This window comes from Canis lupus, chromosome 7 (assembly GCF_011100685.1).
Source record: "Canis lupus familiaris isolate Mischka breed German Shepherd chromosome 7, alternate assembly UU_Cfam_GSD_1.0, whole genome shotgun sequence".
Classification (NCBI taxonomy): Eukaryota; Metazoa; Chordata; class Mammalia; order Carnivora; family Canidae; genus Canis; species Canis lupus.
In genome coordinates, this window is record NC_049228.1 from 40283835 (window position 1) to 40308851 (window position 25017).

The 25017-nt window shown below is 59.6% G+C and overlaps 1 protein-coding gene across 1 annotated transcript in view; it reads right to left on the reverse strand.

Annotated features, from left to right (window-relative positions):
• Positions 1 to 1598: 1598 nt before the first annotated feature.
• Positions 1599 to 25017, reverse strand: part of CAPN2 (calpain 2) — a 38110-nt gene continuing 14691 nt past the window's right edge. Inside the window, exons 3-21 of the mRNA XM_038542895.1 lie at positions 20009 to 20127; positions 18827 to 18960; positions 17797 to 17965; positions 16976 to 17059; positions 15414 to 15499; positions 14840 to 14914; positions 14201 to 14361; positions 12845 to 13014; positions 12068 to 12079; positions 11002 to 11213; positions 9851 to 9887; positions 8827 to 8892; positions 8016 to 8073; positions 6380 to 6444; positions 5611 to 5679; positions 5039 to 5117; positions 3902 to 4018; positions 3610 to 3668; positions 1599 to 2417 (exon numbers count right to left, since the gene is read on the reverse strand). Coding sequence (XP_038398823.1) covers positions 2394 to 2417; positions 3610 to 3668; positions 3902 to 4018; positions 5039 to 5117; positions 5611 to 5679; positions 6380 to 6444; positions 8016 to 8073; positions 8827 to 8892; positions 9851 to 9887; positions 11002 to 11213; positions 12068 to 12079; positions 12845 to 13014; positions 14201 to 14361; positions 14840 to 14914; positions 15414 to 15499; positions 16976 to 17059; positions 17797 to 17965; positions 18827 to 18960; positions 20009 to 20127 — 1796 coding nt within the window. The 3' untranslated portion in view covers positions 1599 to 2393. The remainder of the gene's footprint in view (positions 2418 to 3609; positions 3669 to 3901; positions 4019 to 5038; positions 5118 to 5610; positions 5680 to 6379; positions 6445 to 8015; positions 8074 to 8826; positions 8893 to 9850; positions 9888 to 11001; positions 11214 to 12067; positions 12080 to 12844; positions 13015 to 14200; positions 14362 to 14839; positions 14915 to 15413; positions 15500 to 16975; positions 17060 to 17796; positions 17966 to 18826; positions 18961 to 20008; positions 20128 to 25017) is intronic.

The following is a 25017-nucleotide window of genomic DNA, read 5'->3' on the forward strand; positions in this document are numbered from 1 at the left end:
CGATCATCTTGTTTCCTTTGTCCTAAACTGAGACCATTTGCTTTTATTATCCCTCTTTGTTTTTTACTTGTTTATCATCAGAGCATCCTTGTATCAGAGGTCCTCGTAGAAACATCTCCAGGCATGGGAAAGGGTCACAGAGTGAGGGTGGCAATGCCAGTGGGACCACTGCTAGTGCTTCCCAGCTTCTGCGCAGGGGTCAGGAGCGTGCAGCTTCAGCGGCTGTGTCGTGTGTGAGAGGTTGCTCAGGAGCATGATTTCTGATGGCCGCATGACACCCGCCACATGAGGGACCCAGGATCTGACCTGGGTGTGTGCTGGTCCCCAGTTCCTGTAGGGATGCCCATGAGCCATCTTCACGGTGCAGTTTTTAGATTTTTGAAGAAGGGGGAGTAGGGCACCTGGAGGATGGGCCCTGCTGAAGAGGGGCTTATGGTGGGGGCAGGGGGGGTCATGGAGGACAAGGCAGAGAGCAGAGGTCACCCTGGCAAAGGCACAGAAAATTGGTAAGATGCTGCTGGTTCTCGGTAAGTCTGGGCACTGGGAGGTAGGTGCTGGTCACAGGAAACAGCAGTTACAGGAGGGCCCAGGGAGCCCTGGGAGGTGTGTTGGGGGGGGGCGGGGAGGTGAAGAAGAGGGGAAGGGAGGGGGGGGAGGTGATGAGGAGCGGGGAGTGAAGGGAGAGGGAGGGGTGGGGGAGGAGAGGGCAGGGGGCAGGGCGCCGCTCAGCCTGGCAGCTGCAGTCCCTGTTGGAGAAGCAGGTGCCCGCGCTCAGACGTGCTGGAATGCCCCACGTGGGCACAGCTGCAGACTCCCGTGCACCCAGCGCGGACTTGGGGGCCTTGGGCTGCGGCCCCTTCCCTCTGGGTCAGGAGGTGGAGGGTGTTGACGCACTGGCTAGCGTCTCCCTGTGAAGGTGGTGCTGGGAGGGTGGCACTGCTGGGAGAACCCGGGAACTCGGTCGCTCTGCCCTCTTCGTCCTTTCCCAAAGCGGCTATTCCTTGTGTGGCTCTTATTTCCGCTGGGACGGAACCAGCCGGTGCCGGGTAAGGTGGTGAGCCGGGTCAGCCCAGCAGGCGCAAGGGGGCCGAGCCCCTGGCACAGATGCGGGTTGCTGTGGCCTCTGGGGCTGGGGAGGCCACCCATCCCGTCCCTGCGCCTGGCACGAGGGCCCCCAGCCCCGGCCCCCTTGCCTGTGCTGCTGAGTGGAGGACTCTCACCACTCCTCCTGCCTCCCCTCGGCTCATAGCCAAGTCTGGGGGATGCACTTCCTGTCCCGCCCCATCCTGCTCCTCTCCCGGGTTGTGGGGCTCCTCCAGGGTCACCAGCAGCAGGCCAGGCCTAGGTGCCTGTCCTGACGGTCCCGGGTCTCGTCCCCACACCTGAGGGACTTGCCTTAGAGCGGGGCCTGCTCCACGGCCACTTAGGAGCTTCTAAAGTGGATTAGGAAATCGTGTACTTCCACAGGGAGGGGGAGTTAAGCTCCTTTTTCCCCTCAAGACGGGAATTCAGAGATAGCGACTTGCGGAGGTGGACACAGGCTGTGGCCAGGTGTGCGCACAAACCACCGCCGGGCCCTCCAGGAAGGACAGCACCGCGCCAGACTGCCTGGGCGACTCTTTATTTAACAGCACATTTGGAAGAAGATAAGGCAACAAGGCGGTATTTTCATCATGCGGCCAGCGTTTTCCCAGGGTGAAGCCAAGGAACAAGCTTCCACGACAGTCCCTCCCAGCTCCACACATAAGCATGGCAGGGTGTGGTGTCCGGGTGGCAAACGGTGTGTCTTTGACTGTCATTGGCTCGGACACCACTTTGGTGGGCTGCAGGTGGCTGAGCAAGAGCCGAACCCCTTCAGTACCCGGGATGCTCCTGAGACCTGGAGTGCTCAGGGTTGGGTTAAGACACACGTGGGTAACCGGTCGCCCGAGTGCCGCCCCGACCAGGCCCCTCAGCCACGCATCCTGCTTCCCCTTTCCTCCGGGACACGGACCGCTGGCGGGTCAATGTCAGGGCTGCATTTTTAAACCTGACGTTGCTTTAAATATTCCCCGCAGGGACCTTGTGTCCTTAGCTGCGGAGACACCGGCCAGCATCGTTCCCCTGGCTGAATATTGCTATAAACAGGAAAGTGTGTAAAAGTAGACTAGTGACAGATTTCAGGTTCTCTTTGAGTTGACCAAGGACTAAGTGGCTCACTGGTGTTTAATAGAACGATATGTGAATCTTCTACTCTGAAATCTGGAAGTTCTTGCTATCTCAGAAGGCATCTTTATTTTCGGTTATAATCATTAGTTTGAGCAACTGTTCCCATAATTTCAAGGTCGAGAGAAAAAATGTTCTCTGGTGGCCCGGTGCTTGGCGGACGGTCTCCAGGCAGACGAATTACGACTTTAGAGGACGGAAAAGCAGAGCCACTGCGAGGAGAAGAAGAGCCAGTCAGCCCAGAGCCACGAGCAGGAGCGACACAGCTATTCCGGTGCCCGTGGCGCCTTCTGAAAGGCGGCCTGAGAGCCAGCAAAGCGGCGCACTCACGGCTTCTCTAGCCCACGGCCAGGGGGCCACAGCCTGGCTCACAGGCCGGCCGACACCGTGACACGGGCTCAGACAACACGGCCTGCGGCTCCACACGTCCGCCTCAGAGGCCAGGCACATGCGTGTCCTGCCTGCGGCTCACCCCGAAACCAGTGGCGTTCGCCCCTGGTCTCTGTTGCAGTGAAACGGGAACCCGGTCAGATTCTGACTGAGCTGCTCTGGGACGCGCCTGGACCCCCAGCCTTGGCCCAGCTCCCCGCCCCGTGTGTCATGAGGCTGCTGGCGCGGCGGCAAGCTGCCCATCCCAGCGAAGACCCGAGCCTCCGCTGTGGACTCGACCTCAGGGTAGGTATATTTCCCGGGTCCACACAGCTAGAAAAGCGACTTAGTAACCGGCACAAATGCATTTTCAGTTGGCTAACGTCCTTTATACCGCATCACAGCAGGTGGATGGCTGCTGGGTTGCAGCCTTCCTCCAGAGTTCAAAGTTCAAGGAAAGGAGTGTCCTGTCCCTTAAACCTGCCCCTCTTGCCACTTTGCTCCTCAGTGGCCTGTGCTGCCCCAATCTCGGTTCCCCTGAGAGCAGAGGAAATGTGCGCTCCTGCCTGGCAGTGCGAGAGTCCCCCCAGCCCGGGGGTGAGAGAACATTCTGGCATCAAGACGACCAGAGAACATCTCACACTTTGCTCTTCCCAGAACTGGCGTCCTGACTCCAGGTAGTGGCCTGATGACCACCCCACAGGTGGGCATGGCCAGGGTCCAGACACCGGAGCACAGTGACTACAGACACCAAGCTTACTTACCTTCGGCAGCGTTTTTAAAGGGGAAGGAAGTGAACTGATTTGTTTTGAAAGTATTTGAAGTAGATCTGCTCTAAGAATGACAGATCTTCCCAAACCCACTTGAATTTCATCAGGGTTTTGTTACACAAGCACCGCCTCCCGTGCACGCAATTCAGCAGTTCCTGCAGCCCCTTCTACTGCCTCCTCCAGGCAGAGCTGGGAGGGAGGACAGACCCCCAGCTGGGGGTCAGCAGCCCCCAGCCAGGGCCGGGCGTGGGAGCTGCAGACTTACAGAGATGAGGTCCAGCTCTATGGTTCCAGAGCCCTCGGGGTCCAGCTGCTTAAATATCCCTGGTGAAGGAAGAAGGGGCGTCCTGTGAGCGAGCGGGAACAGAGACTGCACCGTCCCCCTCTCTGTTCGTCCCACACTATGACTTCTGCTCCCCCGTGCCCACGCTGGGGCAGGGTCTTCATGGTCCACTGCACAGACGCGCCCCAGTTCAGGCAACATCACCCGTGGTGACGGGCAGGCTGCCTTCACCCTGACAGCACCCAAATGGGCCTCTCCCCAAACAGCCACTTACTGAACAGTGTTTCCAGTCGAACCAGACACCGGACGAAATTGTCGAAGTCGATGATGAGCTCGTCATCCGCAAAGCGAGCAACGATGACCTGGTGGAGCTGACAGGGCAGCTTGAAGCCTGGAGTACAAACAAGCACACAGCCTGGGCATGAGCATCAGACGGTGCCCGTGCTCACACCCGCGCCCGCGCCACGGACGCCCGCATTGCACAGCTGCTCTTGCTCCTTGGTGCTTTCCTGGGGGCTGCCGTGCGTTGCAAAGCCAGTGCCTCTGCCCTCACTCCCGACTCCAGACTCATCGCCTTCCTGCCTGTCTCCACTGGCTGACGCCAGGCTGCCCAGCCCCGTTCTCAATCCCTTCCTGTGGTTCAAGTCTTCGCCCTGTTGCTCATGCTTCCTCTCCTGCCTCTTAGCTCTGAATCACCCTGGAGTCTAGATTGTTCCTGGATGCATGTGGCAGAAACCATTCATCATAAACTAGCACTAATTCCCGCCCTTTCCACAGAACTAGAATGGGCCATGGCTGCCTGAAATCGAGACGTTTCCCACATCCCTTGCAGCCTGCCGAGGGCCTGTGACTAAGCCCTGCTAGTGGGACATGTGTCCCGAAAAACAAGGACCCGGTCTTTCCCTCCTGCCATCCACCTGTTGCCAGGACGTCGTGGTGGCAAGCCAGTGTAGTCCCGCGGGAAGGGGCACCACCTCTGGGCCAGTGGTGAGCGTGACCAGGGGAGCCAGCCTGGCAGCACGAGGCATTGCTCCTTGTGCTTGGACCGTTTGGGAGACAAAGATGGTTATTTGGGGTCTCTGTGGCAGGATTACATCCCACCCAATAAGTGGGGAGCCCCGTGTTGTGTGCAAGGCGCTTACCCAAGGGGGGCCCAGTGAACTGAGAACTGGCTTTGCCTGCTTGGCCCGCCAGGCTCTCGGAAGGAAACTTCAAGAGGGCCTGGTGGGCAGAGCATCTGGGACTGCGTTTTATTTCATCAGTTAACTTTTAAAAGAGGAATGGAAGGGACATGCTTGTGGTGAGCCCGCGGCCACCTCACTGAACACAGCTTCCTGCCCTCTATCGTACGCAGTAAACTCTGACATGTTCTGCACGTAAAACAGAAGGGAAACCAGGTAGGAGTTCTCACCTGCTTCCTCAAGTGCTTTCCGCATCTCGTAGGAGTTCATGGTGCCAGACCGGTCCACATCGATCTCCCGGTAAATTTTCTGGAATCAAGCAGAACAGTTACGAGAACCCTGACCCGAAGCCAGCAGGCACCCTGTAGGTCGCACTGTGTGTGCAGACAGGAGGCTCTTCTAGCTCTGTTCCCAGCCTGGCCTTGAAAAGCACCTGCGTCTCTGCCGTAAATAGCTAAGAGTGTCCACCTCACTCCACGAGCTGGCTTGTACCGTGCCTGTTGGTCAACTAGCCGGCCGCTGTGGGCTCGTGTCATTGTGTCACTTTTCTGCTGGAGCTGTCAAAAACCCAAATGACAGAAGGCTACACAGCCTCTCGAGGACACTCTGGGGGCAGCTGGAGGGGGACCCCGTTTCTGTCCACTAGCACTCAAGGGCAGGGAGCAGACCATGTCCCTCAAACAGGGTCGGTTCTGCTGTTCACATCTGCCCATCCTGCCTCCGGGGGTCAAGTGCCTGCCCCTTCACACACGCACGTCCCTGACAGAGCCACTCGCCCTGCCTTCCACCCCCGGGCGCTCACCTGGTACTTCTGGATCTTTGTCCAGAGAACATAGAACTCTTTCAGGCCCAGCTTCCCACTGCCATCTGACTGCCTGCCGTTAAGGAAGCTCCTGTGGTGTCTCCGTGTGGGCGCCCTGTCACCCGATGGCACCCACTGCGTTATTTACGAGGAGCTCCCGCTGAAGACTTTGTGCTGCACTCAGTGCCCAAACCTGCATGTAAAGGCTGGCCGATGCCCCTGGTGGCCCTGACTCTTGTTGGCTGGTCTGGGGTGCAGGGGCCCCTGACCCTACTGGGAATGAGCTGTCGGGTGACATGCAGAAGCCCTTTGTTGATTTTTGGAGTATTTCTACGGCCTTGTGTGGGACAGCTACACAGTGTTGTGAGCCCACGAGACAAAACTTTGAGCAGCTCAGACCATCCCTGCCCAGAACTTGTCTGCAAGCCAGGCAGGAAGACAGGCGAGCGCGTGACCTGGGGAAGGAGCCTGAACAAAGGGAAGGAGATGCCCACAGCAGGTGGGCCCCGTGGCTGCAAACTGAGAAAAAAACCACAATCAGAGAAAAGAGATGCATGTCGGAAATGGGACAGTCTGGGGGACGTTCTCCACATGCCTGGGAAACCAACCCAAGCTGCTTGGGCACAGCTTGGCAGGCATCTCCTGCTCGCTAAGGCAGGGGGCTTCTCACGTTGCCCCAGGAGGTGTCTGAACAGGAGAGGCGGTATGACAAATTCCCCAGGTGGGGGTCTCAGACGCCTCGTCTGTGCTCTGCAGCGTGAAAGGATACGTCCAGCATGTCCACCATGATTTTGCAGGTCTCGATGCTGAAGCCGTCTGACTTGATGTCCTGGCCTACAAGACAAAATGAGAGTGATGGGAAACATCCTGCAGAGCCTCGCCGTCCCTAGGAGCCCCCACGAGGATGGGGCGTGTCTGTGCCTTCCGGTACGGGGGCCACTTGACCTACATCCGATGCCACAGCAGGCTAGTGGCTGCCAGAGGGGCCAGAGTGGAGGGTGTGCTGCGTCCGCTGCTTCTTCGTGTATTTGCACATTAGCCTGTGTGTCCGCGGACTGAGAGGCCTGAGAACCAGAAGCTATCCAGAGCCCTGTGCTCTACTAGGTGACTCAGGTACAGCAGGGGGTGGCAGGTGGCAGGAGACCCTTGTCACAAGCTGGTTCTGGTACCCCACAGACCATGAGAGGCCCATCCTTTGTCACATCCTTACAAAGGTTGTGGCTTAGCCTGCCTCAACGCTGCCGTTGTGGGCTTGGACTCCTTCTTGGGCCCGGTCAGAGCCTGGGGTCAGTGGCAGCCAGGGAGGTTGCATCCCTGCGCAGCCTGGCTCTTCGCCGCCTGCCCAACCACCATCTGTGTGGGAACAAGGCAGCTTTGACGGCCACGCGCCTCAAAAGCTCTGTGACTTCACTCGTGCCTGGCAGCCTCCAGGGCAAATACCCCCTTCTTGTCCTCGCTCAGGCTGCCTGGAGGAACCAGCTGTGTGGATCTTGTGCTGGGCACGCCGCCCACATTCTCTGGGATGGATGACCCGACCAGCCCGGGTGCTTCTAGAGAATTTGCTTCTGTGTCGTGGCTTAGGCCAGCTTCTAGGCGGTCCACAGCTCAGGACAGGGCGGCCTTCAGCCCTGAAGGGTCTGACATCAGCAATCCCGCCCAGGGGCAGCATCTCTTCCAGGGCAGTGCGGCTCTTGATAAATTGAGGTGAGAAAACGTGTCCCCCGGGACTGGCCCACATTTGGGGTGAATGAGCCTGAAGGTCTGTGGGAGGTGCTCCAGCTCTGCCCCAGGCCCCTCTCCCACCTCGCTCCTTCTTCCAGGAGGCCTGGCAGCTGCCTCTGGGGCCTTGCAGTCGCCGGCCTGGCTCGTGGGCTCAAGCAGAACACTGTACAAGGCTCCCTGCCACGCATGCTGGGGAGATGCTTTGTGAACTGTTCCCGTGGTGTGAGTACAAGATGGTCTGTTTGTCCTTCCACCCTGACTATGCAGTGAGATGTCGACCCCATCGACAACCGCACTAAATACAGTGGAGTTCAGGGTGTGGGGGCTTTCTGGCCAGTGTTCAGGGCTGACTCAGCCCTCCTTACCAGCAGAACATCAGAGTGACCGCCCCGTGGTGCCCCTCACAGAAGTTAGGTAGTGATCTGCCCACTTTCCAGGTGAGTAAAGAGCCCAAGGGGTCCCACGTTCCGGCTGAGAGCAACAGCTGTCAGGGGTGAGAACGAGGATGAGACCTTTGCTGTCCACCTGGAAACCTTTGTTCCTCCTTTATCGGGCCACACAGAGCATCCTCAGCCCAGTCTGGTGGTGGCAGTGGTGGCCGGCACGGGTGTTTAGGTGGGTGCAGGGGTGGCTGGAAGGGCGCGGGGAGGAGCAGGACCAGGGCCCGCTAAGAGGGCACTTACGCTTGGCCAGCACTCTTCTCAGGATGGTCTGCAGCTCAAAGGCAGAAATCTCTGCGTCCTGTGGACACGAAGCAAAGCGTGGTTATACCGTGGGCTGCAGGAAGTGTGGAGGCTTGTCCCGTGCCGGTGCACTGGGTGGGCACAGGCAGGGTCTGTGACGTCATTTCTAATGCCCCCAAACCCCAGACTGCAGGCGAGCCCCATGGCAGAAGGCCAAGATTGGCCGCAGTCCCTCCTGCCTCCAGGGCATGGGGGTGGGGACCCGTGTATGGCCCGGCCAGTGGCCAGCGGGGAAATAAGTCTCTGTGATGCCCCCTTTCCTGAGAGACAGGGATGGAGGGGCGCCTGCTGAGCACTCTGATGGGAGGCCCAGGTGAGCCGGCTTCGTGCGCCTGATGGAGAAGGGTGCCGGGCAGGTGCTGGCTGGGAACGGTCTGCAGCAGCCTGAGGCCCACACAGCGCAGGGCAGCACCCACCACGGCCCTAAGTCACTTGCATTGTCAAGATTCAAAACCCTTCTGTCCGTCCGGGATATTTTTGTGGAAATCAAAGAAAAGGCCCCACATCCCAGCAGGAGTGGAAGACACAGGAAAAGAGCTGGACGCTAAGGTGGGAGGAACACAGGGCCAGGGCTGACTGTGAGCCAGCAGCCCCGCTGCATGGGCAGGACGTGGGCAGGAGCCCGAGTTCCCTCCACGATTACCCTCCGCCTCTGCTCGCTATCCCTTCTGCCCCTCTGGAGTCTCGCCAAGGACGAGTCTGTCCCTTTGCAGGGACCAGAGCGTGTGACGGAGCCCGCGTGGACACCCACCTCGCCTGCCAGCTGGGCAAACAGCCTTCTGAAGCCGTCGTCAATGTCGTCCTCGCTGGCGTCTATCTGGAGGGGGAGGCAAGGGGTGGGAGCAGGTCAGAGCCAAGAAGGGGCCTCCCCCATCTCCCCCGCCTCCCGCAGGCCTGAGGGCCAAGTTGCAGGCTTGAGACAAGGACGGTGTGAAGAATGAATGAAGAACTTTTCTAGTGAAGACATGAGATGGATGGAAACCATGTGAAGGGTTGGTGAGCTCCTCATATAGCATCATCTTGAACCCTCGGCCAGAACGGCCCTCTGATCTGCACTAGTGGGGATTCAGATGCAGAGCCTAGGGGATCCCTGGGTGGCACAGTGGTTTGGCGCCTGCCTTTGGCCCAGGGCGCGATCCTGGAGACCCGGGATCGAGTCCCACGTTGGGCTCCTGGTGCATGGAGCCTGCTTCTCCCTCTGCCTATGTCTCTGCCTCTCTCTCTCTGTGACTATCATTAAAAAAAAAAAAAAAAAAAAAGATGCAGAGCCTAGTTGGAATGTTCTAGAAGGCCTGCAACGGTAGCCCCCTGGAACCGTTGCGTCTCTCACTAGGTCTCTCGACAAGCACGGAGCGGCTGAGGAGTGGAGGGTTATCAGGTCCAGGGGCAGCAAGAGGAGCCTCCCAGCCTGCTGGTGGCAGTCCCCTCCCTCCACTGGATGTGTTGTGGGTGGGTCTCGTTGGAGCCCACGAGCCCCCGGGAATCACACCATCTCAGCAGCACCTCAGGGGCCTCAGGAATCTTGTCATCTGGAGACTTCATTTTACAGATAAGGAAACTGAGGCAGAGAAAGGGGAGTCACAGGAACCCCAAGTCCTGCACACAAGGGGTGAGGACCACATAGTGGCAGGTGCAGGTGCAGGACAGAGTCTAGTTTCGAGCTGTGGGCATGAAGTCCTGGGGCCTCCTAAACCCTAGCGGTTCTCTGGTGATTCTGGGCCCGGTCATCTGGAGCAGAGCTTGGAGTTAGCAAGGTGTCCCAGGGCTGCAAGTACCTCCTCAAGGTCGGCCTCGATCTCGTCGTCCACGACCCTGGGGACAGAAGGAAATCATGTCATGGCCCACATGTAAGTGTGACAGGTGGGCTGGGGGCTTGCGACTGCGTGTCCCCACACAGCAGGAACCAAGGCAGGAAAAGCCAAGCCGGAGGCCCAGCCGGAGTGCGGGGAAGCAGAGATTTCGTGCTCCTGTCTGTTGGCGCAGCCTGCCCGCACAACCCGCTTGGGGCCTGCCTCGGGGACCCGCTCTCCGGTCGTGCGTGATCTCTGCCACCATAAACCTCTCACACGGGGAAGCACGCCAGGTCCCCACTGCCAACACACTTTGCTTGGGGAAGGTAGTGGCAGGGAGGCCGGGAGTGGTTGCAGCTGAAGCTCGGGCAGCGTTGGGTCCTCCACGCCCAGTGCCGTGAGCAGGGCTGGGTCCTCCGCAGCGAGTGTACTCAAGCCTTGAAGGGTCCTTCTTGGGCCCTGGATCCCACGCTAGGCCGCTGAGCATCCGACCCACTGGGGCTGCGCCTCCCAGAAGCTGGCAGGCCCACTGGACACATGGTCCTGGTCTTGGATGGAGCACATGGCAGTGGCTGTGTCCGCTGCTTCCCCTCAGGTCAAAGTCCCTGTGGTCTCTCAGTTAATCCCCTTTTGCTTAAGCTGCCTGAGGCGGATTACGTGTCCTGCCATCAAGTGCTCAACTGATAGATGTGGTCCAGGAGGTAGCCAAATCGGCAGAAGTGGGGCCATCCCGACGGTGGCGTGACAGTGGCATCAGCTGCACAGGACCCGGTGGGGTCCAGTGACCACTGAGGCCACCACTCACGCCCTGGCGTTTGCGGGCTGCTGGGCAGGAAAGTGGCCCAGGCTCTCCGCTGACATGACTAGGTTCACGGGCTGATACGTGTTGTTACAACGAACATAACAATTGGTGTTGCAGACACACGACTATCCTTGCTCCGCAGCCTCCCTGCTCTAACCACTAAGACCCCAAAGCCCGAGGGACAACATTGACGACCTTCAAGACCCCACGTCCCTGTGCTGAGCCCTGGAAGCAGGCAGGTGTCGTCCAACAGGAGTGTTCAGAGGATGCGGCGCGCCAAGGGTCAGGGACAGGCCGCGGGGACAGGAAGGGTGTGATGGGCAGAGCCACCTACTGGTAGTCGGCCTTCTTCTCTGAAAAGACCCGGACACAGAAGTCCCCGTCCTTGTTGGGCTCGAAGGTGGAGGGCACCAGGATGTACTCCCCCGGGGGCAGCTTGAACCGGTTGAGGACCTCGCGCAGGTTGATGAAAGTGTCAGAGCGCTCTCTTGCTCTGTGCGTCAGGAAGAAGTTTCTGCTGAGGTGGATGTTGGTCTGTCCGGTCATCTGATGGATAAACAGAAACAGCGGGAAGTAGAGGGTGGGAAGAGCCCCGAATCAGCATCATTTTCTCTGGGGTTGGCGACTATGTCTGGGTCACTCCGGGTCAGGAGAACGAATGCTCTGGGGGGTGTGCCGGGGGGGTCCAGGCACCCAGCTTTGCAGAGAAGCCCCATCTGCATATGGAGGTCCCTGGCCTCCTCCTCCTTGAGTCAGGGACGTGCATGTGCGGGGCACGCAGACGGAAAGCAGCCCAGCTCAGGTGTGGCCTGAGCACAGCAGGGGGAGCCCAGCGGGCCTTGGGCAGCACGGCTAGGGCAGGGTGTATGGCCGGGGCCCAGCGCGCCTTGCACGCCCAGCGTGATGGCCTCAAGGCTACTGCTGCCCTCTCGTCAGACCCACTCATGCCGGCTGTGGGCCTGCTGTGCTCTCACGCCCTTCGGCTCGCTCCGAGAGGTACGTGATGGACCAGCTCCACTGAGGGAGAAACCGAGGTTCAGAGAGGACGCGCAGCTCATCTGAGGGCACATAGCCTGCACGTGGAGCCTGGGCCTCCCTCTGCTCCTGCGCCGCCTGGCAGTTCATCTCTGAACTGGGGAGAGTGCAGGACTCTGTGAAGAGCCTCTGTGGCCCTAGGCCCGCACACCGTCCACCCGGAGCAAAACCACAGGCACTTCCCAGAGGTCTGGCCTTGAGCACAGACCAACAGGTCCATGTCCCGAGTGACCTCACCAGGGCCCAGGGGGCATGGGCCTTGTCCTGTGCAGCCGCCAGCCCCTGCCCAGGCCTCATGAGACCCCTGAGCCAGCCGTCCAAGCCTGCGCCTTCGGTGACCCTGAGCCAACGCGTGCTGGACGTACCTCCTCTGGGACCTGTGGGGACAAAGGGAGGAGAAGGTGCTGAGCCCCGATTCTGGGAGGAACGCCTGAAGGCCCCTCGCCCCTACAGCTCCAGCAGCACTACAACCACTAGGGGATTATTATCCCATGGGCCCCTGCTGTTCCCATGCTGAACACAAATGTCATGACCCAGTGACAATGCCGGCAAGCCCTTCGCACCATTCCTGATTTACAAAGTATAAAACTGAGGCACAGAGCGGTGCAGGGCCTGGCCTGGGGTCTCCCTGCCCCCCACTCACAGAAGCAGGGCTGTGTCCTGGAGGAAGAGGGCAGTGAAGGGGGTCCCACTGGGCTGGGAGCCAGCAGGGTCAGCTCCCGCTCCTGCCCCGGTCTCTTATCTCCAACACGCAACTGAATGATCCCTGGGGTTTCCCAAACCTGAGAGGTGGGGGCGCAGGCAGGAGGGTCGTGGGTCACATTTGAGCGTGCATTTTCCTTGGGTTACTCTGTCCCAGATCTGACATCCTCAGCTCTGATTTCAGAGACTGAGAGGCTTAGAGTTTGTACATTGTTTGAAATGATGGCGTTTGACCAACTCTACTTGGTGAGTGGCAGGCAGGGTCCCGTCAGCGGGGGCCACGTGTCCGGTGACGAGCGAGCGGGGCCCTGTCTCTGACCCCTCACGACCCCAGGTGGCTCAGGCTGCCCCCATGACCTTGCTCTGTCCCTGACGGGCAGGGGGCCCACCTCCTGTCCTGCCCTGGGGCTTTCCCTCCTCGCCGGGCTGAGACCACGCACCTCGTAGATGCCGAAGCCGATGGTGTGCATGTCCTCGCCCATCTTGCGCTGCCGCCGCCGGTGCTTCTGGATGAGGCCCACGAGGAACGTGCAGCCGCGTTCTCCATCCTCCTGGTCCTCGTCCTCCTCTTCCAGCTTGATCACGTACTGAGGGTTCATCCAGAAGGTATCTGTGGCCAGAGTGGGACTGGACTCCGTCACTGGGGACCGGGAGCCCTAGCCGGGAAGGGGGTGCGGGAGGGGACGGCACTGGTGGGGGCGTGGAGAGAGCCAGCCCGCGTGCGCCTGGACACCACGGGAACCCTTATGTTACCACGTGCCCTGCAATCCTCTCCTGCCCGCTGCCGGGCAGGCTTATCTTGGGGACAGTTAGTCCCCCTGGAAGAACGTGGCTAGAGCTGAGCTGCTGGCCTGTGGCACCTCTCCCTCCCCAGGTCCAGTGGCTGGCCTGCACCCCCTCTGCAAACCCTGAGGCCAGGAACATCCTCTGCCCAATTTCAGCCTCTTTTTCTGTGTCCTCGTCCCCAGGCCTGTCCCATTGCCCCCAGGGTGTCTCTGCCCTTCCTGCTTCCAAAACGAGACTCATTCAGGTTGAGGGACAATTGTGTGGGTTGCCTTCCCCTCCCTGATGGGATCAAACTCTTTGTTGGGGAGATAAAGTGCAGGGCTTGGTGGACCACAGCTCCTGCCTGTTTTTGTCAATAAAGTTTTATTAGAATACAGCCATATACATTCATTTAACGGCCTTCAGTCAGTAGTAGAGCTGTGTGATGTGACTGAAACCAAGGGCAGACAGAGCCAACGTCTACCACCGGTCCCTTGAGTTTGCTGACCCCTCATCTAGCAGGTGGGAGAGTCCCGTCTGGCACTTCTACAACTGCCACTTGATGGCCACATGTCTGAGGTGAAGGATTAAGAGCACGGGAGCTAGAAGGACCCGTCAGCTTGCCCGATGACCTGCTCTGCAGCCTAGGATGCCACTGGGACCCTCAGTTTCCTCTTCCGTGGCCTAGGATCCACACGTGACCAGGACCTGCCACCACAGAGAGTCTTACAGACCAGCTCCCCACAGCCAGGCTGCCTGCATGCAAATCCCAGCCAGCTTGCAGCCCTCCCCAGGACTCCGCCTGGATGCTGCTCGTGCAGACTGAAGGGGTAGCATCTCTTCAAACCACTTGGGACAGTCCCCTGGGCCCAGCATGTGGAGTCACGTGGACTCATTTTTGCCACGTGGAGGAGAGCAGCTCCAAGACAGGGAAAAGGGGTGCAGGATCGCTGAGGGAGGGACCAACCAGGGAGCTGCGTGAGCGGGCCCTGAGGTGCGGGGGACAGCGAGGGCATGCGGGAGGGCCTTACTCGGGTAGTTCCTGCAGCCTCCAGCCGTGGAGCCCCGTCTCCAGCTCCCATCCATCTTGGTGAGCTTCCACTTCTTATAGGACTCGCTGGTGAGGGTGTCGGGGGTCAGGTTGCAAATCTCCACTCGGGAGTAGTGCCTCAGGAAGTCACTGAAAGACATCCTGGCCGAGGCAGGAACAAGGACGACCAGGTTACACGAGGACGCTGACAACGGTGACCTTCCCCCTGCAGCTGGGCCAGGAGCCACCCCCAGGCCCACAGGTAGAGGTGCAGATGCCCGGCCTGGCACCGCACTCGGGCGCTGTGCTGCTCAAAGCACTGAGCCAGGCAGCACAGACGCAGGTGGGCAGACACAGCCGCAGGCCCAGCCCTGTTCTCCAAGGGACTGTTTCTTTCCTGAGGTGTCAGGCCCACTCTGGGAGCTGGTTGGGGAAGGGCTCCTCCTCTCCAGTCTCCTCGTGGGACCTGAACCCTCCTGGGCCTTTGAAACCCCATCGTTGAGATGGACAAATGGGAGAGGCTGAGGAATAGTTTCATCGGGGTCTTCTGGGGAGTTTAGGACTACAGAAGCAGCTCCCACGCCCCTGTGCCCACGACCCAAGGACAGAGCCCTGGCCCTGCGGCCACTAACAACCTTACCAGAACTCCCCGTCCTCGTGCCGTCTGGTCAGCCTCTCCCTCACCTCTGGGTCCACCGTGTTCCAGTTGGGGCAGCTGAGAAACCAAGGGACAGGTGAGGACCGTCCCCACAGCCCCAGAGTGGGTACCCAGGGACATGCTCCCGAGCCTCCAAGGGCCAGACTCCACCGGGAGGAGTGACACGTATGCGGGCCGGAGCCGGGAAGCAGGGGGGTGAGGACAGGGAGCCCCCTGGGTGGTGGCGGCAGAAAGAGCGCAGCTGTCGGGGGAGAAGGGGTAGCACAGGCGGCCTACGCCCGGCCGCCCCTGTGAGGGGAACTGAGAGTCCCACGAGTGGCTGCCCTGGCTGGGAACCTCTCTGCACCTCCCACCCTGGGAAGGCCCGCCAGCAGGGGGACTGCACCAGGGAAGGCGTGGACTGTGAGGTGACGGATGGGTTGTGCGTCGCCGGAGCCCGGGGCTTGCAGGAGGACACACACACGCCCTAGTGGGGCAGGGAGGGGGACCTGCGGCCTCCGGGCCTGACCCCCCAGCGCAGCCCCCAGAACCTCCCAGGGGAGGGCATGCCGCTCACTTGTCATTCCACTTCCCGGTCCACTCCACTTCGCCCCAAGGGTTGCGGATGCGGATCAGCTTCTGCAGGCTGCCCCCACTTTCGACCTGAAGGTGGGGTGCAGGAAGGAGAGGGGAGCTGCTGAGCTCAAGCCCGGCCTGGGGGGGCTTCTCCATCAGCTGAGAGGGGTCGGGTCCGGGTCATGAAATGGGAAGGGCTGACCCCAGGCCCCCTGCCACTGCCAGTGTGGACCACTCCTTGGGTCCACTCTTGCAGGACGCAGCTCCTTGATTGGTCTCGAGCCTGCGGCAGCAGTGTCCTCATTCTCCTCATTCTAGATGCCATGGCATGGGGCCCCCAGCCTCCCGACTAGAGCGGGACCTGCTGTGGTCCCAGGGCGAGGGCACCTTCCCACCTGCGCAGGAATTCTGCAGATGCAGAGTGGTCACGCTGCCTAGACCTGGAGCCCTGGGCGGGCGCTACAGGGGACATGCTGTCGAGGTGGGAAGATGTGTGAACACGGGCTCTGCGTGAGATGCTGTCATGGGATGAAAACCTGACAACAGCACTGATGTCACATGAGAGCCTGGGAGGCGAATGTGGAAGTCTCGTGACGTATGTGCCTGACCTACCAACGGCTCAGAAAACAGACGTGCAGATACTGAGTCTACAGAAGCAGTACCTGGATGTTTTCTTTTTTAAAAAATATTCTTATTTATTTATTTGAGAGAGAGATAGTGAGAGAGAGAGAGCATGAGTGGGGAGGAGAGAGAGAAGCAGACTCCTTGCTAAGCAGGGAGCCCCCCATGGGACTCGATCCCATGACCTCAGGATCACGACCCGAGCCAAAGGCAGACGCCCAACCAACTGCGCCACCCAGGAGTCCCAGTACCTGGATGTTTATGATTGTTCTAGCCTTTCAACCTTTCCATTGACTTGAGCTTTTTCAAAATAAAAAGGTGTCCATGTCTTGGGTGTGGTGGGCTCGGGAATAAAATAAAAATTTAAGGTTTAAAACAGAACGGAGCCATGGACACGTCTGAAGACATGGGGTTCTGTACTCGCCCTGATGCCGGCTGCTGACTGGGGCGTGTGGCGTTACTGTGACACTGGGGAGCCGCGGCGCCTGCCACCACAGCTCCCTGCAGACATCACCCCTCTGACTGGAGGACACTCCAGGCCAGGGAGTTTGAGAAATGTGCCCAGGCCATGCAGCGGGCCAGAGGCGGCCAGACCGGAACAGGAATTCAGCACTGATGCTGCGGTGACATCAATCGCAAAAGCACCATTTTGAGAATCTAAAACACTATATGGATGCGATCCCTGTTCCTTTATATCTAGCCGGTCGGGAAGAGCAAGGCGAGTGTGAACGAAGCATAGGGAGCACGCCAGAGCTGGCCCGTGGCCCACAGAGGGCAGACATGGGGCGCAGCGGCCCTTGAATCGCTGGCCTCGCTCCCTTGGCTTCAGGAGTTCAAGGCCTGGTAGAGGAGGGGCCGTGGGAGTGCAGGACCCACTAAGCTGGGGGGCAGTCCTCTGCGGTGTTAGGGAGAAGACACCCCTGCAAACTCTGCCGGCCTTACCTCCTCGGCCCCAGTGACTGAGTACGCGTGCCCCTTCACCAGCTTCTGGAACGTGATGGCCTCTGAGTCTGCCATGCTGGTGATCTGGAAAGATGGGAAGAGTCAGGCTGCCCACCTTCTTTCATAGAGGGTCTCTGCTACTTGCGGGATGGGGTGCCACCCAACTCACGGATCACCTGATAAAGGCAATTATATCTTCACATTTACTAGACTGAATTTTGTTTTTTAGCAAGTTGGACAGAAATTTTGCCCGTGGAAGCTGGGGCCTCCCTCTCTGTCCCCACAGGGAATGAGTCCTGGGTAGCACAGGGTTGGGGTGGGGGTGGGATGCTCAGCCTCTGTCCAGAGGATGCCTGGGGGCAGGACGTGATGCACACCTCCCAGCTTCTGGAGGAAAGGGCCCCTCCCGAAGTCTTTCCCAGGGCCTTGGACCCTGCAGCAATGAAGGGTAAGGTACCTGGCTCCAGGCCCATGCAGGCCCTGTCCACAGGGACAAGTGTCTGCACAGGGTGTTTCCCCCAGACCAGCGGAGGACAAGGGGCTCCCTGGGCACTAGTGGAGGGCAGGGGGTTCCCGGGGGACCAGCCGAGGGCAGGAGCTTCCCTGGGGACCAGCCGAGGGAATGGGGTCCCAGGGCCTGAGGTCCAGGCTGGTGATGCACAGGAGGTGGGTGTCGGAAGTGGGCTGGGGCCACCTTCGCCCACCAGTTGTCCCCCAGACAGCCTGGAAGTTGCTGACCAGCCATGGGTTCCAGGTGAGGCACAGTGTAGTGGACCGGGACGGACGTGCCAGCTATAGCAGGTGGTGGGGCCTGGACTCACGTCTATGGAGCAGCCGAGGAGGGAGCCTTTCTGCAGAGCCTTCTGGATGATCCTGAACAGGTCAGGGGGGGCCTTCCTCAGCTCGTACCACTCCGCGATCCCCCCGGTAAAGTCCTCAAAGCCCTCAGTGGTGGCACCCCCCGAGAGTGCCTCGTAACAGCCGTTGATCCTGAGGGAGGACAGATCCTGCTGCCACTGCTGCTTCCCTTTACTGGATGCTCCAGGGACCGTCCACTCGGGATCCCCTCGGCTTGGGCTCCAGCAAATCTAGTCTTCCAGGTGGAAGGACCGGTGGTTATCTGGTCCGACCCCCCGTACTCATGGTTTGGACATCCTCGTAGCAAAGGGCAGGGCTGCTCATTGGCTGTTTGGCATCTAAAGCTTAAAGGACAACAACTCCACAACAAAAGCAATTCCAGGTGCACACGCACAGTGCTGCTCCTCCCACCCTCCTGCCCCACGGCGTCCCATGGCTTCTAGCGGTGCTGTTGAGGCAAGTGACTGAGAAGTGGCTCCCAGACCCCCGACTGTCACAGCTGGGGGGGCTGGCCCTCCTCCCCAGCAGTGGCTGCAAGGGCCAGGAGCCCTCTGGGTGCCGCAGAGTCTGGGCGGCACAGTCGGGATGAGGTCATGGGGTTCCCGCCCAGGGAGGTCATGGGAAACCACATCTCATTGCACACCGTAGATTCTGCACAAGCTTCCAGACTTCTACCTCTGCACTGGACGGTTCTGCCCAGTAGTAGAAACTCTGTGGTATTTAGCTGACAAAAATGTGATCTGACCTGCCAAGCACGTAGGGGTCCTTCTCAAGGCCAGTCTGCGCCACACCGGCTCCTGTGCGTGTGTCTACGCAGGGTGAGCACGATCACCCGTCCAGGCGCGATGCGGCCAGGCACCCCACCTGCATTCACTCCTTGAATCTAGAGCGCAATTCTGGAACAGGTAGTTCCTGACCACCACCCGTCTCTTCCAGAATGCAGGGCAGTTGGGGCAGGCTGCTGGAGGGAAGGGCACGCTCACGCTCACTCACTTGGCGTAGGCCTTCTCCAGCAGCGCGCTCCAGAACTCGCTGCCCTCTGCAGAGTGCACGAAGAGCAGCTCCCCGTTCTTGGTGGGCAGCCTGTCGTCCACCACCACCTCCACCCACTCACCGTACTGCCAGAACTGTGGGTCGGGGACAGAGACAGGACAGGGTGGCCCGGGGTGGGCTGCGGGAAGGGCCAGTGGGCGGGCTGCCGCCTGGGGATCCCAGCCTCAGAGGCACCGGCTCCTCCCTGCCCGGCCCCTGGCACCGTGAGCCCATCCCGGGAGGAGACCTCCCACCCTCCTCCTCCTGGCAAGTCCTCGCTGAGAAGCCCAGGGCAGAAGCTCCTGTCCACACTCGCCTCTCGGGCACCCTGCCTGCACCTCATGCTCTCAGGATAGGACTTCTCATTTACCAGCCTGAAGGGAGGACAGTGAGTGGTACCTCGCCATTGACTCAGACACCCCAGAACAGGCTTGAAACTTGGGAATTAACTCGAGTGCCTTGCACTACGTCCCTCCTTGCCTGTCTCAAGAGGCTCCCCACTGCTATTCCTGCAGGGTCTCCCCGTCAGGGACAGGGTCCCTGTCAGGAGCAGGCCAGAGAGCTTGCTGCAGCCTCTCCAGGTCCTCTGTAGGACAGCACGGTCCTAGGGGTTTGCAAACCCCAGGATCTGATAAACGTGGCTGAGCCAGGGAACCTGTTCCTAGCTTCTAGGATCTATTCTAGCTCCTCCCGCCGGGACCTGTCCTCAGCTGCCCCCCCAGGACCTGTGCTCAGCTCCCCCATCCCGGGACCTGTCCTCAGTTCCCCCCACAGGACCCATCCTCAGCTCCCACCCTGGGATCCATCCTTAGCTCCCCCACCCTGGGACCCGTCCTCAGCTCCCCACCCCGGGACCCGTCCTTAGCGGCCCCCTGACCCATCCTCTGCACTCCCCCGGGACCCGTCCTCAGCATCCTCCAGACCTATCCTCAGCACCCCCCACCGACCCGCCCTCAGCACCCCCAGGACCCATCCTCAGCAATCCCCCTGACCCATCCTCAGAACCCCACCAGACCCATCCTCAGCAACACCCCCAGCCCGTCCTCAGCTCCCCCCCACCGGGACCCAACCTCAGAACCCCCCAGGACCTGTCTTAGTCCCCCAGGACCCACTGGGGAGAAGTGTGTGCCAACATTAACTCACCTGGAAGTGGAAGATCCCTGCATAGTTTTCCTGGAAGCTCTGGTTCGGGGGCACAACACGAGCCAGGACCTCTTCGTTCAAGGTCAGGGAGGCAATGGCTGCCAGCAGCCAGCAGTCACCTGTGGACACAGCACAGAGCTCTGAGCAGGGGGCTCAGTGCCAGGAGGATGCTGGTGCTGGACACCTCGTCCTGCCTCCAGGAGCTTGAAGCTGTGGACAAGCCACCAGGGGACAGGCAGGTTGGAGGGTTTGGGTGACCCAGACGGAGGCAGGAGAACTCACTCTTGGAAAGACCTGTGACAGTCATGCTGTCCTCCCAGCTCAGCCACGGAGGGCACGGCAGGGGCCTCTGAAATGATGAGGGACACTTCTGGAGCACGGGTGGAGGTGGGGAGCGGTCGGCAGGGAGGAGGGCGTAGGGGCAGGGGAAGGCGGGCCAGCAGGTCCCACACAGGGTGTCCTGCATGTCCCTGAGTGGGTGGGAGCAGGTTCCAGGGTCAGAGAAGTGCATTGTCGAGCTGCTCCCCTGGGCAAGAGCACATGGATGGTCACTTCTGAGGTATGGGAGGGCACCGCACAAGGGGCACAAGAACAAGGACAGTCAGACGGGCCCCCCGCAGCCGCAGTGCCCCCTGTGGCACACAGGACCACGCGGTCACGGCAGCACGGCAGCAGGCAAAGCTCTGATGTGCCTGCGGCTCCGGCAGCAGGTGCTCAGCACGCAAGCACCGCGACCCTGTTGCACGGTTAGAAGCGAGCCGTGGGCAGCAACAGTGTGCCGTGGGGGGCTCGCATTTACCTCCCAAGGCCACCGATGGAGGCTCCGGGGGAGGCTGAGGAAATCTAGTTTGTGCTAAAGGAGTGAGCACCCTCCTACCACTTCCCAAGGCGGTAACAGGAAACAGCCTTGGATGAGTTCATGTGCATCGCTGGATTTACGTTTACTGAGGGACGGGCCTCTTGCAGGTGCTACTGAAGGTCACGGAGCTCTTTTCTCTTCTGGTCCACCCCTTGGTGTCCTGATGATTCCTAAACGGGACTGTCCTGCTGATGCTCAGAAAGGATGGTGCGCACAGCTCTCTGAGGCCCCAACCTGACCAGGGCAAACGAATCCTCTGGCTCCTGCGCTGAGTGGGTGCAGCGGTGCTGGGGACTCAGCTTTGGCTTTCCTGTGCTCCTCCCGGGAACCCCACATCCCTCTGTGAAACCAGCTGCCCGGCACACTCAGTCTGCAATGTTTCCATGGTGTGGACCCTGTCCCAATTCCAGAGGCAGGCCTGTGGCCACCCAGGCATCACATTGTCCCACCTGCAGTGGTTGGGTTGGAGAAGGTTCTGTGGCCCAGCCAGAGCCTGTGAGGTGCCACGAGACCTTTACGGGGGCTTTGGCAAGAGTGGACAAATGTCTGCTGCATCGGCTCAGTGATGTACAGTCTACTGCTGCCGTGGGAGGGGCAGCCCGCCTGAGAACGGGCCATCTCAGAGGAAGAGGGGCTGGGAGGTAGAAGGAATTTAGAAACCAGGTCCTGCTGGCATCACTGGAGACCCGAATCAAGCCACACCTGCAGCCTGCTCTGCCATGGACTTTCCTGCCACTTGAATGGATGACCTCCGTTTCCTGAGTGCCCGGGCAGTGTAGGCACCAGCCCTCACTTGCTGAACCTTCTGATGTGCCAACCAGTCTCCTCGGAGCTTCAGGGTCATTACCCTGAAGAGGTCATTACCTCATCTATTCCTCTCAATGCTCTGTGAGGAGTATGGACGTCTCCGCGTCAGTAGGAGTAGGACATGGCTCAGGGGGTGTTTCCATCCATCAGATCTCAGAGACAGCCTTTTGGGCCAAGCAGGCCTTTATGGAAATCAAAGTAGAGACCTTTGGGTGTGTTGACAACACGGAGCTTGCAGAGAAACATGGCAGCGGGAGTCTTTAGGAGTCACAGGGATGTAAGTGTACGCAGAGGGGCTTCCCTGTCCTGAGCCCACATGCTGCCTGGTCAATAAAACAGACCATCTTCTGGACGTTTTTGAGCATCTCGCTCTCCCGCCTAGAGGATGGACCCATCACGTGTTGGTGGTTCCTGGGGTCACGAGATCCCCTCCCCTAACCTCTCATGGCTCTGGGCCTTCTCTGGAAGCCTGCAAATGCCTGTGATTCTTATTCTTCTTGAGTGAATTTGAGATTTTTCTGGGCATCCTGCAAAACGCTGGGATTTGAGTCTGTCAACTCGAGGAGGAGGAAAGCCCTGTGGACAAAGTGGACCCAAGTGTAGGGATCCTGGAGACAGAGTCCCAAAACTACAGCTCCCACACTTGCTGTGCAGTCGCCGAAGAGCTGCCCAGGGTGCTGGGGCTGCAGGCACAAGGTGGCCACTCCAATATCCTCCTGGTTTGCGTTCCCTGGGTCCCCAGCATCAGTGCAGGACCGGTCACCTGCTCTGTGGCCATGAGGTCACAGCTGTTCTTGGGCCATGACTAAATGCAGGTCATGTGGCTTCAGGTCGTGTTTATCAGGACCACACATCTAGGTCCGTGCTGGCCATACACCCAGCTCGGATTACCGTTCCCCAGCAGGCCCAGAGATCAGTGGCCTCGTGCCGTGGTCTCGGTCTCCCCTGGCTGCCCCTGCCCTGTGGATGGCTGCTCTCCTGGAGCCTGGCTGGTTCAACCTACGGGCTCCTCTGAAAGGGCCCATCATCCCAGAACGTTAGCTGGATGACAGAACCATGGCTTTGAGGGGTCGAGTTCCTTGCTTGAAGTCGCGTGTCGTGGGAGGAGCAGAGTACTCACGGGCCGGTCCCCACCCCCGCCTCTGCCCGTAGCCACAGCAAGCAGCTAGCGTTCTGGATGACGCTCCATAGGTCACAGAGAACGTGCTGCACCTTTGTCTGTGAGCCTCTGACACGACTGCCCTCGCCGTCATCGCCTTCCTGGGGTGAAGAAATTGAAGCTGGGGGGCGGGGCATGTACACCCGGTAACTGGCAGGTCTCGCCAGCATATCATCTAAGTCAAACCCTGGATTTTGTCTCAAAACTGAACCTTGCTGGAGATTTCTTTTGGTTCAAGGGCGTCCGATTCCTTTAACGAAGGAGAGACCCCACTTGGAGTATCCAACTGCAATTCAAATGTCAAACTAAGGGGTACCCGGCCTCCTGGACCCCTTCAGGCCATGGGCTCATGGGACAGAAGAACTCGATGCTGCCTGACGCACCGTGATTCACCAGGACAAGGGATGGTGGCCTGTCATCACACCATCAAACCCAGGCCACCAGAAAAACAGCCAACAAGCAGGAACGAGAGCCAGAGTGTTTTATAGCCAAAGACCTGAAACAGTTCCCATCGGTGCTCCAGGCTGTGGGTTCAAGGTTGGGAGGTCCCCGAACAGCATCCTGATCTGATGTCCATTAAGCTGGAGGCACCAGAAATCCTACTTTGTACCCTAACTCCCTGACTCTCCCTTGCAGAGTGCACCTGTCTTCCTTACTCACCCCTGCTTGAGTGAGCTGCTCAGTATCAAGCACTGGGCTAGTCCCATCCGTGAGGCTCACTATGAGTTAGGCCCCAAGCTCTACCAAGATCCCTGCGTGGCCCTCTCGTTTCATCACAGAACACACAGGTGGGTGCCGTCAGCCCATCACACCTGAGGACAGGAGGCCCAGGGAGGCCTGTGACTCACCCCAAGACCCCGTAACACGTGGCCGTCAGGTGGGTCTGAGCAAAGCTCTTACTGTGTGACCCACACAGTCTCCTTTGCAAACAGGTGCCAATTTCCAAGGCACCTAATTCACAGGATTTGGTGGTGGGGACTCTGTCTTTGAGAGGAGACTTGGTTGTTTCAGTGTCTGGCTGCACAGTGCGCTCACTAGCACCCTGCTGCCGCCTGGACACCTCATCCACATGGGGCCTTCTCCCCACCACCCCGGGATACCTGTCCCAAAACCTCCTGCTCCAGCCTCAGATCCTCCATCCCCTCTGTCAAGGTCAGCTCCTATCTGCCCCCAAATGACTCAAATAGCCCTCCCGCCCTGGACGGTCCTGCCTGGACTTGCTTCTGGGGAGGTGACTTGGGTAAAGTCCCTGGAGCCGCACCCAGAGAGCCCGTGCAGGCCAGTGGCATCAGGATCTGGGCACAACCCGGCTGGTTCGGGACAGGAGGGATGGTGACGCACCTGCCTGCCACTCTACTGGTGTAGCTCAGGAAAGCCTGCGAGGGTGTCCTTCAGTGACCAGGACTGCCCGGGAAAGCTGCCACATGGATGGGCTTGGAAGGACGCCGGTGTCCCCAGTTCTATAGGGTTTAAATTATCTGACTGCAAGAGACAAGTGAGGGCAGGCAGCCCCCCAGACCACACGGGACTGTCCCTGAGCAGCGCACCATAAAGCCTAAGCCAGCTGCAGTGTCTGCTTACATACACTCGGTCACCGCTGGTGACCTGTCCTCACTTAATCCATTGTCTCAGGGCAGAGGTGACCGTCTTGAGGAGTCGTCTGCCTCCCCATGTCCAGTGCACACCCTCATTCTGCCCTCTACCCCCGAGCTGGCCCCCCTGGACGAGATCATGGGCTCCCAGTGCCTCTGGCAGCTGGTGGGTTTGGCCAATGGAAGTCCTGGGGAGCACAGGGAGGAAAGAGGGTGTGGGGAGTCACAGGGAGGGAGGAGGGTGTGGAGAGAGTATTTCTTCCTGGGCTGGACTTGAGCTGTGTCCCTTGACCCCGGGCACGGCTCCCTCGAGGTGGCATCTGGGCATGATCCACTCACACCCAGTTCTAGAATTCTAACACCGACTCCACCTCCTAAATCAGGGCCTCTCCTGCCAGGGAGCTGGTTATGCTACCTCACTGGATCTCAGAAGGCTTCCAACACACAGCGTGTATGGCCAGAGGTGTTCAAGACTTCACCAACTGCCATCTGTCTCTCATCAGCCATTCACCCCAAACTAACTCAGAGGGCGCCATCCTGCCTGGAGAGGCTCAGATAATCATTTACCCCATTTAAAATGTGGCCCAGATTC